Source organism: Oncorhynchus tshawytscha, linkage group LG22, assembly GCF_018296145.1.
Source record: "Oncorhynchus tshawytscha isolate Ot180627B linkage group LG22, Otsh_v2.0, whole genome shotgun sequence".
Lineage (NCBI taxonomy): Eukaryota > Metazoa > Chordata > Actinopteri > Salmoniformes > Salmonidae > Oncorhynchus > Oncorhynchus tshawytscha.
In genome coordinates, this window is record NC_056450.1 from 6,117,833 (window position 1) to 6,133,150 (window position 15,318).

At 41.6% G+C, this 15,318-nt stretch overlaps 1 protein-coding gene across 1 annotated transcript; it reads right to left on the reverse strand.

Moving 5' to 3' along the window:
* Positions 1-10,403: 10,403 nt before the first annotated feature.
* Positions 10,404-15,113, reverse strand: LOC112221628 (keratin, type I cytoskeletal 18). Its single transcript, XM_024383804.2, has 7 exons — positions 14,580-15,113; positions 12,570-12,652; positions 12,198-12,354; positions 11,688-11,852; positions 11,465-11,590; positions 11,108-11,328; positions 10,404-10,913 (listed from the first exon to the last, which is right to left on the reverse strand). Exons 1-7 carry the CDS (start codon positions 15,015-15,017, stop codon positions 10,793-10,795), a joined length of 1,311 nt encoding a protein of 436 aa, XP_024239572.1. The 5' UTR covers positions 15,018-15,113; the 3' UTR covers positions 10,404-10,792.
* Between the last annotated feature and the right edge of the window lie 205 nt (positions 15,114-15,318).

The following is a 15,318-nucleotide window of genomic DNA, read 5'->3' on the forward strand; positions in this document are numbered from 1 at the left end:
CTGTGGTAGTTACTCATTCAACGAATGCCAAGGTTGGGATTTAGATTCCGTGCTTACATTGGTACTGGCATAGAATAACAAGTTCACATTTCTTTAGTTTCATTTCGTGATAGTTTGTGAATCATTTCTGAGTTTATTTCAAAATGAATTTTACTACCAGATCTGTTTTCATGGTAACTCCTCACAGATTTACTGGAAGAGATCATGCACATTGACATCTTACAGCAAGAAGTAGAAGTTTGGATTCTTTGTATTTTTAGCCAAAAGGGGTAATCATGTTAGTTGTACTATACTGTGTGGCTGTCTGTGACTGGTCGTTGACTTCCCTGGTTGGACTTTCCACTGGGACAGACCACTGTGACCAGACTGAGTGACTCATGCACTAACAAAGCAGCCAAAACACGTCTTTGTGCGGTTCGCCTGACATTTCCAGCTCTCCATGCATTAGAAATAGAAAAATGAAATGGAGGAAGAGACCGGCAGCTAGCTGGGCAGTGGCCTCTTTCCCAGTTCTGTTCTTACTTAATCCACCCGTTTCCTTCCCCGTCTTTCCCCTCTCTCTGAGCAGTCTGGGAGGAAACGCTGCCCATTCTGACTCTGAGCAGAGGCCACACCCTACAGATGTGTCTGGTAGAGAAGAGTGGTTATTAGCAACCTTTGACCAAAAATGTATATGACTCATGCTTGAAGTCTGTTATTCTGAAGTGACTGTTTGTCATCTGGTGCTGCAGGGTTGTTTATGTACTCTGAATGAAGTTATAAAATAGGCTGAAATAACTGGCCAATTACTTTGCGCTGTTTAGTCTTTGCCTGTCTCTCCCTTTTCGATAAGTTTGCTGTTTGTTCCACCCAGAGTGAAGCCAAAGACATTCTCCCTCCTACGCTATAATAGAATTCTGTAAAAACACAATTTGATGTATGAATATATTTGGCCTACTTCCTCCAAGGAAAAACTCCATGAAACATTCCTGTGTATTCCTTTGAATTGGATGGGATGAGAGACAGAATAATAGTGTGGATGATCTATTTGGACCTAAAGGGCTCACTTGTGATAAACTGCATGGCTAATCTCCTGGCCAGAGAGTCCAGTGGAGCCCAGCGATGCAGAGGAATGGCAGGTATGCAGTATAGATATTCTGCACGCCCCATCTGGAATCAGTTTGGAATGCTCTGTCTCCCTGATACACCCGCTGCTTTGCTTTCATCCCTCTAATGCAAGGCGGCTGGAGATCTCTGGCTCTAACAAAATATATCTGTATGTGTGTGGAGGACAGCTATACAACACTAGCCAGCGCATGGTCAGGTAGAGAGGAGGAACCACCATCAGCAGACTGACTTTTACACATCTTTTACATAACTGGAATGCAGGAAGAGATAAGATAATCATGATTTGGGCAACAATATTTTAGGTGTAATAACCTCTCAACCTTTGCTTGATATTTTGGTCTAGTTTTTTTTCTTCTTATTTGAACAATATTCGAACTAACCAATACAAGGGGATCACCATAGAGACCAAATGAGGTCAATGGTACTTAAAACAAACAATATGCAGACTAGCTAATGTGAAGGAAAATAAACCAAAGCAAGAGTGCACTGTGAGTAATAATGTGAAATGGCATGGGAATTGAGGCCCAGGCCAGCAGTCGGGGGTTATATAGAGAACTTTGGGTCAAAATGAAGAATAAACAGAGATTTCATGAGAATTTTTTTTTTTTGTCTAGACTGGGAACAGAGCTAGATGAAGTGACATGGGGACAATTATTTATGCAGCTCTATAAAATTTTGTGAGATTTTAAGTTTGTTGCTTGAGTAATATCGCTTTTCACCTCACATCAACTTTGCAGGTCTTCTGTATGCATTTAGAGGAAACAAACAGACTTTTCATAATGTACTATACATGTTACACTAAATGAAATATGACACACACACACACAGACAGCCAGTGCATTGTTTATTGTAATTGTCTCTTATCATTTTTGAACAATGAACTGTTATTCTACGAGTGTTATGGTGTGTCATGATGAGGATGATAATGATGAGAGAGAAGATGTTTCTTGACTGGGTAGTTATCTTTTCCATCCATCAGTGTCTGGGTGACAACCACAGTCTTTGTTCAGAAATATTTTGTAGTTTTTTTCTCAACAAAAACGTAATTTTTAAAGCACAGATGAAAACAAAGATCCATTGGATACTGTAACTAAAACAGTCATATCACTTTCCATATCAGGGCTCAGTTTTCCAAAATAACCTTTGTAGGCGCATCATTTAATCTCAGAGCCGTTTCCCAAGACCATCGTTATTAACATTGCACTTGAAAATGTTTGGAATCTAACGCCTGCCTCAGACCACTCGTTGAACAGCTAAGTGGATCGTTAGTAACTGCTTACTGACTGTATGCTGCACTATTAGCTACGTTAGTTCTATTCGCTATGTTTACTATGACATTACTTAAGCTAATATGGCGACGACGATGTAGCGGTTATGATATGATGGTTTGGCTTGGAAAGGTTTTTTTGCCTGGTCACAGACAGCTGATGTGTTCTACAGGGAAGTCCACAAGTAAAGGGAAAAGGTGAGAGGAGAAGAAATATAATGAGCTGTTTGTATGTGCCTACGGAAGTGAACTGTTTGCATGTGATCAGGAGATGTATTCATTCCACCGATTCTGTTAAAAAACGTTTCTTAAATGGAACAAAATGGGGATAAACATACCTGAATTTGTCCAATAGAAAACTTTTGTTTGTAACTAATGATTACACCTTAGATCAGCTAGATGCAGACAAGTGTGTGCAAGGCGGTATTGATTGTGTAACTGTCTGTCCACGTGTCACTGTCTATCACCTCAAATCTTTCTCTCGACCTGTGCACCTACGTTGTCAACTTTCATTCATAGGCTAGGTTCTACGTAGCAACCTCATAATGGGTATAGGGAAAATTTGAGTATAATGTAGTAGTCTGAACCTATCAACGTTACATTGAACTAGGTGAATGGAATATGAATGACAGTCATCCAAATGCTGTAATAGAAATAAAGGCCATACACATTAAAAAAAGAATTGTCCTCCCTCATCTCAAAATGGCACCGACCGCCACTGATGGATGCCAAGGGAAGCCAGGCTTCCCCCAAAAATGTACCAAGAGAAAAATACTACGTATAGCTACATATTGAACTTCCATCCTCTCAGGCCGGGCACACAATGTAGGAATTCATGGTTGAATCAGATTTACCGTTATAATCATTAGCTAGTACGGAGAATTGAAGTAAAACTACAAGTCCAAATCCCTATCTCCATCAATGGCTAATTTAGGGAAGGGCCAATAGGCTAATTGTCACGGCTGTCGAATGATGAGGACCAAGGTGCAGCGTGGTGAGCGTACATTTTACTTTATTTAAGAATGACGGCGACAAAAAAACAATAAACCACACAAAAAACGGCCATGAAGCTAAAGGCTATAGTGCCAACAAACAAAGACAACTTCCCACAAAAAGGAGGGTAAAGGGCTACCCCTTAGGGCTACAACGATAGACGGCTGTCCCTGATTGAGAACCATACCCGGCCAAAACATTGAAATACAATCATAGAAAAACAAAACATAGAATGCCCACCCCAAATCACACCCTGACCCTGACCAAACCAAATAGAGACATTAAAAGGCTTTCCAAGGTCAGGGCGTGACACTAATGTTAACTAGCTGCAAATGAAAGTAAGTTAGGCAAGCATTATAGCCAGGTAGTCCAGGACAACAAAAACTAATAGTGTGTACTGTATGACAGTCATAGATCATTTCAACAACATGAAAAAAAGGAGGATGTCATTGGTGTTTCTCTGCAAGTAGGGTGAGTCAACATGTTTTTTTCTACTTACACACACTCACAGAAATCAGAACAATGGAAAGCCACATTATATTTAGCGTACATTGATCGGACTAAATTGTTTTTGGAATATTTTAGTTGTCACTGTATTAGACTAAGCATAAGTGTTTTGATGATGTTTAAAATGTTGAAGTTGAAATGACGCAGGAATAGTGGAGGCAGCTGGGTCATTCCTACAATGTGGTGCCTTTTCTGTCCCCAGGAAATATCTCTTCTTATTTAGTGTAAAATGTGTATTCCAAAAGGCTGTCCTTTTACCTTAAAAATACAAAATATAGATCTTGCAAGGAAAATGTGCATTTTTTTCAGTGGATGTAGGCATTTTTGCCATGTCCCTGGGTGTTATTCCATGAGAAATATACGCCTTAAAATAATATTTCAAATTTGTTATTATTTTATAGTGAAATTATTACATTTAAGTTATTTTTTTCATGATTATTGTATTTATTATTTTATTTAAGATTTATTTAAGAAAACTACCCCTTTCAAAAATGTCACCACAGTCAAGAAGTGTCATAATTTCTTTGGTGGGAAAACAATGGTGCAAAGGTACATACATATACTGAACAAAAATATAAATACAACATGCAACAATTTCAACAATTTTACTGCGTTACAGTTCATATGTGATCCTTTTCAGGAAACTAGGAAATTTTCTCAAAAGTGAGGTTACAAGTTTGTCAACTTTCAAAGCAGAATTAATTTCCCATTGTTCCTCAAATGCAGTATATAATATACTGTACCCGTTTGTAACTCTGTGTCTCTGCTTTTATCCAATGTAAAAAACACCATTTCAAATGTTGCTACATAAGACCGAATCAAGGTGGTCGGTCACATAAAAGGAAATCGGTCAATTGAAATAAATACATTAGGCCCTAATCTATGGATTTCACATGACTGGGCAGGTGCATCGCTTTGGGTGGGCCGAGGAGGGAATAGGCCCACCCACTTGGGAGCTAGGCCCACCCACTGGGGAGCCAGGCCCAGCCAATCAGAATGAGTTTTTCCCCACAAAAGCGCTTTATTCCAGACCGAAATACTCCTCAGTTTCATCAGCTGTTGGCTGGTCTCAGACGATCACACAGTTGAAGAGGCCGGATGTGGATGTCCTGGGCTGGCATGGTGAGGCCAGTTGGACTTACTGCCAAATTCTCGAAATGACTTTGGATGCGGCTTATGGTAGAGAAATTAACATTAAATTATCTGGCAACAGCTCTGGTGGGCATTCCTGCAGTCAGCATGCCAATTGCACACTTCCTCAAAACTTGAGTCATGACATCTGTGGCATTGTATTGTGTGACAAAACTGCACATTTTAGAGTAGCCTTTTATTGTCCCCACAAGGTGCTCCCGTGTAATGATCATGCTGTTTAATCAACTTCTTGATATGCCACACCTGTCAGGTGGCTGGATTATCTTGGCAAATGAGAAATGTTCACTAACAGGGATGTAAACACATTTTAGAGAAATCATATTTTTGTGCATATGGAAAAAATTCTGGGATCTTTTATTTCAGGTCATGAAACATGGGACCAACAATTTACATGTTGAGTTTATATTATTTTTCAGTATTAACACATCTAATTTTCCATGTTTCATGTTGTCAGTCAGTATGTCCCACTCAAATTAAATTTGTTTTATTTTTTAGTAAAGAAAATTAACCAAATTTCAAAATGTTAGTGAAGTTAAAATCCTGTTAAAAATGTTCACCATTATACTAGCTCAATCTTGTTCACTCACAGCACTATGGCTAATTCAGGCTCCAAATGTTCACCTTGTTAGGTTCCACCCTGTTTGGATTATGCACCTAACATGTTGGAAATGCAAAAAAAAAAAACACTTGACCAATATGTTTTTCTGAAAGCCAAACATATATGATAGAATACGAAATCAAAAATAAATATTTTTTCCCCAAAAGTTATGAGATCCTGTTAACTCTCCAGTGTTCTAAATCAATAGTTGTTTAGTCGTCTGAAAAATTCATAAGATTGACCATGCTGTAGGTCATGTAACTGTTTGTTACATGCAATATGCTTTGTGGACTAAACTAGATAATGTTGTTTTGTGATGTAACAAAGAGGTGTGGTTGAATTCTGCCACTGTCTTTTTATTCTCTCTGCCTTAGGCCTATTACAGTATATCACAGTTGCAAGGTATATGAACTAACAGGTTACAAAGCAAACAACACAATTATCACAACACGGGTTGTAAAATAGCTTTTTTTCCCTGGTTTCCCCAGTGCTTTTTACCCACGCATTGCTACTGTTCGACACATGCCTCAACGACGCACTTAGCGAACGTTCTCTCGGCATGATGTTTTGAGAAACGTATATTCAGCCGTCGTAGGAAAGATGCATTGTTAAAACACTTGCAAGCCTAAATTCAGGCGCTATCGCGGAACCGGGCCCAGACCTGAGCCCTTGTACAGGCCCAGACGGGCCCAGACCTGAGCCCTTGTATCTAAGTAGCAAATATGATGCTTCCTATGCCTCATAAAAAAGCAAGCAAACAAAATATCAATACCCAGCTGGTCATGAAGCTCCACCTGTCATCTCTCCATGTTTTACCCTCCATCCAGCAGCCTCCTGTACAGTGCGATCTCACTCTCCGGCCCTATCTTGATGTTGAACAGGACCTGACAGTTCTTAAATTTCATGTTTTATTGTCACGTTCACAAGTACACAATGAAATGCCTTTCTTGCAAGCGCTTTCTCAACAATGCAGTAGTCAATATCAGTAGTTCTATAAAATAAAGTAAAGTAGAACAAAAAGACATGAGGGTCAGTTCCCGGGTCAGTGTTAATACCATACTTACAATGTGCAGGGATACTGGAGAGGTAGGGGTAGATGGACCAAACCCCTATATACTGTCTATTACACCACTGGGGCCAAGCTTCCTGCCATCCAGGAACTCCATACCAGGCGGTGTCAGAGGAAGGCCCTACAAATGGTCAGACTCCAGCCAACCAAGTCGTACACTGTTCTTTCTGCTACCGCACGGCAAGCGGTACCGGAGCGCCAAGTTTAGGTCCAAAAGGCTCCTTATTAATAGCTTCTACCCCCAAGACATAAGACTGCTAAACAGTTAATCAAATTAATGGCTACCCGGACTATTGGCATTGACCCCCTTTTTTACGCTGCTGCTACTCGCTGTTTATTATCTATGATTTGTCACTTTGCCCCTACCTACATGTACATATTATTTAAATTACCTCGACTAACCTGTACCCCCGCACATTGAGTCGATACCCCCTGTATATAGCATTGTTAATGTTATTGTGTTTACTTTTTTAACTTTTGTTTTAGCACATTTTTTCAGAAAATATTTTCCTACTATAAAAAAATATGCATAATTGGTTCAAGGGCTTTTAAGTAAGCATTTCACAGTAAGATCAGAGCAAAATCCAAGCCATGAGGTCGACGGAATTGTCCATAGAGAATATTGTTTCTCATGGTCTGAGAGTCCTTTAGGTGCCTTTTGGCTAATTCCAAGCGGGCTGTCTGTCAGGTGCCTTTTTACTGAAGAGCCTGGCCACTCTACCACAAATGATTGGTGGAGTGCTGCAGAGATGGTTGTCCTTCTGGAAGGTTCTCCCATCTCCACAGATGAACTCTGGAGCTTTTATCAGAGTGACCATCTGGTTCTTGGTCACCTCCTTGACCAAGGCCCTTCTCCCCTGATTGCTTAGTTTGGCCTGGTAGGCCAGCTCTAGGAAGAGTCTTGGTGGTTGCAAACTTCATCCATTTTAAGAATGATGGAGGCCACTGTGTTCTTGGGGAGCTTCAATGCTGCAGACATTTTTTGGTACCCGTACCAAGATCTGTGCCTCGACACAATTCTGTCTCGGTGTATAGACAATTCCTTCGACCTCATGACTTGGTTTTTGCTCTGACATGCACTGTCATCATGGCCATCATGGCCAATCAATTGAATTTACCACATGTGGACTCCAATCAAATTGTAGAAACATCTCAAGGTTGATCAACAGAAACAGGATGCATCTAAGCTCAATATTGAATCTCATAGCAAATGGTCAAAAATGTCTAAAACCTGTTTTCACTTTGTCATTATGGGGTATTGTGCATAGATTGATGAGGGAAAATAATAATTGTATCAATTTTATAATAAGGCTGTAACGTAACAAAATGTGGAAAAAGTCAAGGGGCCTGAATACTTTCCGAATTCACTCTATACAAAAAGCCGATTTAAAGAAATATATATATATATTTTTTAATTAAAACATTTTTTGTTTGTTATTTGCTGGGGTCTCAAAGCTGATAGGGTTAATAGGTACATTATTAGTAACTGGTATAAGCAATTTCATAAATGCGTGAAGTGCAGCATCCTCATTACACACCACATAGAAATCACTACAAAACCTCTTGTATGATCTCCTATACACTATGTTAGGCTCAGCCTTAGGAACTTTGGTTTTCCTAGATATGGGGCCAATATTATGATCACTACATCCAATAGATGTGGATGCTACTTTATAGCAGATTTCTGTAGATTTCTGTAGCATCCGTAAACAAAAATATAAATGCAACATGTGTTGGTCCCATGTTTCATGAGCTGAAATAAAAGTTCCCAGAAATTATCCATATGCACAAAAAGCACATTTGTTTATGTCCCTGTTCGTTAGCATTTCTCCTTTGCCAAGAAATCCATCCACATGACAAGTGTGGCATATCAAGAAGATGATTAAACAGCATGATCATTACACAGGTGCACCTTGTGCTGGGGGCAATAACAGGCCACTCCAAAATGTGCAGTTTTGTCACACAACACATAGCCACAGATGTCTCAAGTTGAGGATGCGTGCAATTGGAATGCCGACTGCTGAAATGTCCACCAGAGCTGTTGCCAGATAATTAAATGTTCATTTCTTTACCAAAAGCCACCTCCTATGTAGTTTTAGAGAATTTGGCAGTACGTCCAACCGGCCTCACAACCACAGACCACGTGTAACCACGCCAGCCCAGGATCTCCACATCCGGCTTCTTCACCTGAGGGATCATTTGAAATTGTTGCATTTACATTTTTGTTCAGTATATATTTGAGCTGATAGTGAAGGGTGGACTGCTCACAGTGGGCTTCATACTATGGCGAACAGTCTGTGCTAACAGTTTAGGTAAGGTTCACAGGAGCATGATTACTGCTGACAACCCACTGCGCACACTGTCATTTCAAAGTGGAAATGTTGGTAATATTTGGTTGAGATGTTGATCAATGAGATTTAAACCTTTATTCACCCGCCCAAAAGACAGTTATTTAAAAATATTCGTACTATCGAGTTTGAAAACTATAGGGGCGGCAGTGTAGCCTAGTGGTTAGAGCTTTGGACTAGTAACCGGAAGGTTGCAAGTTCAAACCCCCGAGCTGACAAGGTAAAAATCTGTCGTTCTGCCCCCGAACAGGCAGTTAACCCACTGTTCCTAGGCCGTCATTGAAAATAAGAATTTGTTCTTAACTGACTTGCCTGGTTAAATAAAGGTAAAAATAAAAAAAAATACCATCAACTACATTTCAATATTGGAGTGAGTTTGAGAACACATGGTGATTTGATTTGACCAAAACACACCATGAATTCAACTAGGATTATCACCAATCCATGCAGTAATGCCAGTAGCCTTCTGAATCTTTCGTTGCAGCGGCCCAGCGTTGGCACAGGTTCTGAAATAATCAGCCGCTTTCTGGTGTCTTTCAGAGCTAGAATCAATTCTTTAAAATCCAGTTTCAGCAGTTCTGAGCTAGTTCTCTTAATGTTGTTTCAGCCCGCATGGATTATGACAGTCAGCCCACGGCAGTTGTTGTAGTATGGTAGGAAGCCGCCTAGTAATGTCCTGTACTCGTGCCCCAGAATAACACATGGTTATGGCCCCAGGACCCGAGATGTTTCTCACCATAGAGCTTCCGATGCTAACAGCAGATGAGTGGTTCAGAAGACCCCTTGAGGACCGATGGAAGCTGGAGCATGGTGGACCCAAGCCAGCCGTAGAATCCACCATGGACGATGGCGAGGCAATGCACTATCATAGCTAACCCATAGTGGTTCGAGCGTTGGACTAGTAACCGAAAGGTTGCAAGTTCATATCCCCGAGCTGACAAGGTACAAATCTGTTGTTCTGCCCCTGAACAGGCAGTTAACCCACTGTTCCTAGGCCGTCATTGAAAATAAGAATTTGTTCTTAACTGACTTGCCTAGTTAAATAAAGGTTAAAAAAATAGGTTAAAGTAATATTTGATCTATGTGATCTTTTGTAAAGCACTATCAGTAGTTAACCTATAGAAGAAGATTAGAGCAAATATGACATCCACCTTTATGATCTGTGTAAATAATTGTCCTTCTCTGCTCAATATGCATTTGTTATTAGTTTCAATTTGTTGTAGTAAAGTTGCTATTTTGACATGAACCACAATCCATGATGAAAAGTGGTAACCTCGAAAAGCTGTTTGTTCTATTATGCAGCAATAGTGCATGTTTGGAGTAAAATGTTCAAAGGAGTGCACAGCCATTGAAAGACAATACTCAAGATTCCGGTAAAATTTTATTGTACAATGAAGGTACATCACATCAGGCAAATTCAATTGGACAGAAAGAAAAGTAAGATGACAATGGTAGAAAAAGAAAGTTAATAGATATACAGATATTTTACTTCATCCAATTGCTAATTTAAAGGTCTAAAACATTGGTTAAACCAACTTTGTCCCAAATTTCTCAATTCTGAACTTAAACGTATGTATTCTTACATGCGTAAGATAAAAAAAACACAAGACCCAAAAGCAAAAGAAACAATGATGAAATAAATACAATGATGAGATAGCTTTCTTCTTATATCCAGCTAGATGTTATCGTATGCTTATGAGGTGTCGATTGGTGTTGTACGTTAAGGATGACGGGGAACGATGGGTGTGGTCTCACTGTTTCCTCTCCTTGGTCTCTGTGCTGGAGGAGACAACTTTCCCATCCACCAGAGTCTGTGTGACGGTCATCACCTTGGTCTTCACTGTCCGCTGGTCCTCCAGAGCATCCTGGAGCCTTGAGAGAGGGAGATAGTTTCACAACTGTCAGCCAACAGAAACCTGGTTTCAATATGGCTACTTGTGCTTCCAAGATAGAAAAGGGCTCTTTAGATTACCATTTACCCTAATAGGCTCTTGGCTGACAACAAACCTCATTATCTTTCTCAGGTCTACTTCATTGGTTGGAAGTACACCCTCTGTCTTACTCACTTGAAGTCTCCTCCGTCCAGCAGTCTTCTGTATGTGGCGATCTCCGCCTCCAGCTTCATCTTGATGTTGAGCAGGTGCTCGTACTCCTGTGTCTGCTGCTGGATGTTGGAGCGGAGGTTGGTCAGCTCAGACTCCAGACCCACGAGGATGTTGTTCAAGGATTCCATCTCCATGTTGTAGCGCATCTCTGTGTCGCGCAGGGTTCCCTCCAGAGAACCTTTCTGTTAGAAAGAGGAAGACATTCAGGACAGATGGTTGGACTTGTAAATTAACATGAACTTAACCAATGGCATTGATGCCGTGATGTATTTTGTACACACTGGCTGGGTGAGTATAGTGTTATTGAGGGATCTTTACCAAGCTTTTCTGTGAGTCCAGCTCAATCTCCAGTGTCTGTAGCTGTCTGCGGAGGTCATTGATCTCTGTGTGTGCGCCCTGCAGGGCCTCTGTGTTCTGTGACACCACAGACTGCACCTCTGTGATCTGGAAGGGATAGAGGATATAGATGTCAGTTTAAAAATCATTGGTTAAGAGGGCATTTCTGTGGCTGTTTTCAAATGATTTAGCTGCTAGGTGTTACCCGTGTTTCGTGCCATGCTTTGAGCTCCTCCTGGTTCTTCAGGGCCTCCTTCTCATACTTGGCCCGGACCTCAGCCATGATAGCGGCCAGGTCCTGTCCCTTAGGAGCATCCACATCCACCTGCACTCCAGACTGGGAGATCATGTTACGCATCTCCATCACCTCCTGTTTGGCCAAATGGACAACAACGTTAACATTCATTAAGCAATTTGTTTTCAAGACTGAAGTCAGCATCCATGTTTAGGCCGTTTGTTTGGGTACTCAAGGGCCCCCTGGGTAAATCCTATGGTTGCGCCGCACTTACCGCTCCATTGCTAAATCCAAAAGATCTCACACACAACACCCCTGTTTATACAGTAAGGTTGACTTTGTCTCCTATGTAGGCATGCTAGGTCTTACTCTTGCTAAACCATTGACAAGGAATATGGTAAATATACATTTGGGTTTGCAAGAGAGGTGAGGTTGGGTCATGTGTATTATGTTGGTTTGGTGGTTGGGTCAAGAGCTTACGTTGTCGTGGTTCTTCTTCAGGAAGATGAGCTCCTCCTTTAGAGATTCGATCTCGCTCTCCAGGTTCATGCGGCCCATGTTGGTGTCATCAATGACCTTCCTCAGGCCAACAATGTCAGCTTCAACAGACTGCCGGATGGACAGCTCGGACTCGAACCTGCAAGACACACAGAAAATAGCATCCGATAAAGTGACCTGGAGAGCTACGGTGGAATATTCTCTAAAGTGTCACTAATAGTATGGAGGGTATGCAGATAATGTGGCACATCAACTGTCTTTGTTTTGTTTTCATTGGATGTTCATCATGCTGTCGTTAATTAAGGTGTGCCAGCAACTGGCTGATAGTTTTGTGCTCTACTAAGCATTACTTACTTCACCCTGAAGTCATCAGCAGCCAAGCGTGCATTGTCGATCTGAAGACACAGACGGGCGTTGTCTTTTGTGGCATCAAACACCTACCAATGACAGAGAGGAATGAGTTAAAGTCAACACACTTTTATTTACATTTTTTTCACAACAGTTTCAATACTTTTCTGTAATGAGTATCAAAGTGAAAAGGCAGGTGTGGGAATTCCGAAAGCCCATGGCAGCCAGGATCAGGGAAGGCCAGCTACCCCACAGCCACAGTGTTTGCTCTCCATGGTACAGTAGATAAGGGTGGGGATGGATGCGTGCAGGTTACACAATCTGGGCAATCATTAACAAACAGCAAAGCTGCTGGTGAGCTAGTTGACGTGCCAGGAAGAAGGCAGTGGATTTGCATCAGGTGGGAGGTTGGTGCGTGTGTGTGTGGGGGATGGCGGGATGGTTACTGGGTTGGATATCCTGTTGTTCCTGGCAAGATAAGCCTTGTTTTTTGAAGGATGAACATTTGAACTAGCAACCACATCCTGGTATCATGACAAAGAAAAATAAACCTGTTGGGACTCTAATCTATGGAGTTGGGGGTCAATTAGATACCATGGGCAGTTGGTAAAGCCAACAAAGGCAAGCATTAATAGCAAGGCAAACATCAGCCCTAACTCCCTTCCTCCCCTAACCCTTTATGCAAGGCTTCATAATGAGAGCCAAAACAAGAGCAGGAGACTAAACAAATATTTAAACCATGTTGCTTTTACCATTTATTTTTTTCAAGGCTGAGTTCAGTGTCCTTATTCAGATTTTTTTTCAAAGGGACAAAGTAATAGGAATGCTGTGGTGATAGTCTGTCCTATTTGCATTTTGTCTTTCGCTATTGGTATCTGGCATCTACCATATAATCTCCATATTTTGCATAGCTACTCTGTCACTTTGGGTTGTTACTTTGGCATGTTGCTTCAGCAAGGTCCAAATGGCCGATGACTGGAATCTTCCAGAATCCAATGGAAAGAGCTTTTTTTACATTTTTTATAAAAAATGAAATATAGTATTAAGGATTTGCTGTATACTCTAAAGTACAACAGTAACTTGTTGCAAATGCATTAGGCCTATAATTTGTTTTATAACAGTTTTTCCACCCAGATAATTAGCCTATTTTGAAGTATCATCAGCTCTCATTTACAGTTGGATGACTCACAGAATGTTCTTAATTTCCCCACAGTGTACACACATAAAGGCATTACAAACCCATATGTCAATTTTTCAGGATATATATGAATGTAACACTATCAGATGAATGGGATTGGAATGACTTAGACGGTTAGATGGACAACTTTTTAATGGCACACATTGACTCCAAAACTCATTACCATGCTCCACCCTAAAAGTAAGGACCACACCATCAAATAGTACTATAAGGTGTGAGTTCCCTTCTCTCTCATCGATACTAGTGAATTGTATTTCCATTTAACGTTTATACACTCACCAAAGCAGAGAGACAATATAAAAACAACCTCTTGAACTTTATCTTAAACTGTAACAACTATCCTTGCTTTCATGGGGAAACTTGTCAGTATATCATCGATAATCCTTTTATTGCTAGCCATCTCTGTGTCCCAAAAAAGCTAGCTGGACCCAGAACTCTGGCCATGTCGAAAGTCAGCAGAACCCCTTGGAATTACCCTTCTTATTGCTTTATGTCTGCCTTTGGCCTTCTGCCTGGAGATGCTGGCACACTGCCATCACTGATCAGCACGGCTCTAATGAACAAACCAGCTGACCTGGGTTTTTACTACCAAGGGGAATAATCTGACAAGGAAATGAAGTAGGGCCACTGTGTTCCCTCTTTCACTCCCAAACTACATTCTGACACTCTGTTACACTCTTATCCATTGGGTCAGCCATTCTAGGACAGTGAACTTGCATTTGAAAGACACATTACTTCCCTAAAGCTCTATAGTATAGATTCTCCAGCATTTCTAATATTAGCCAATAGTACCTTCCTTCCTCCCACAGCCCTCTCACCTTCTTCCTCAGGTCATCCAAGATGGCGTTGTAGCGGCTGTAGTCGTTGACGTCTGGGCCTCTCTTCTCCATGGCCTCCCTGATCTTCAGCTCCAGTTTGCCATTGGCCTGCTCCAGGTTCCTCACCATCTCCAGGTAAGAGGCCAGACGGTCGTTGAGGTTCTGCATGGCAAACTTCTCATTGCCCATGATGTCGGCTGTGTCCCCGCTGGTGCTCACCTGGATGCTGCTGGACATGGAGCCCCCGGAGCCTCCCATCCCCATCCCTCCCATCCCGCTGCGCACACCTGAGTAGGACACAGAGGAGATGCGGGTCCCCTGACCCCCAGCTCCACCATAGGTGCTGGCGGCCCGGTAGGCAGGAGCAGCAGAGCTGCGAGTGATGGATTGGCTGTACCCACTACCAGGTCCCCTGACGCTGCTTCGTTTGACACTCATTTTCGTTGGAGCAAGAGAGACTGAGAGAGGCACAGAGAGTTAAGAGTGGGCCAGCAGAAACCGGAGCACACAGACACACAGAGCAGGGGCAGAGAGGAAGCCGTTCTAACTATATAACCCTGCAGGCCCCCACAGTCCCTCCCACTAGAAACTCCCCTCTGCCCAAGTTCCCTCCCTCTCTCCTCTATGCCCCAAAAGCACTTTTCATACTCCTTTGTCCTCATGTCTGGCTTTTCTCTCTCAAAAGTGAAACTCTAAAGTACACTTCTTCAAATGTGAGTGAGATGGTACTATTTTTGTT

Excerpts from the sequence above, each read along its gene's own strand:
- LOC112221628 (XM_024383804.2), bottom strand. The coding sequence starts at position 15,017 with ATGAGTGTCAAACGAAGCAGCGTCAGGGGACCTGGTAGTGGGTACAGC. Across the intron at positions 12,355-12,569 it reads GCTGATGACTTCAGGGTGAA|GTTCGAGTCCGAGCTGTCCA; the intron begins GTAAGTAATGCT and ends TGTGTCTTGCAG. Across the intron at positions 11,329-11,464 it reads TGGACTCACAGAAAAGCTTG|AAAGGTTCTCTGGAGGGAAC; the intron begins GTAAAGATCCCT and ends TCTTTCTAACAG.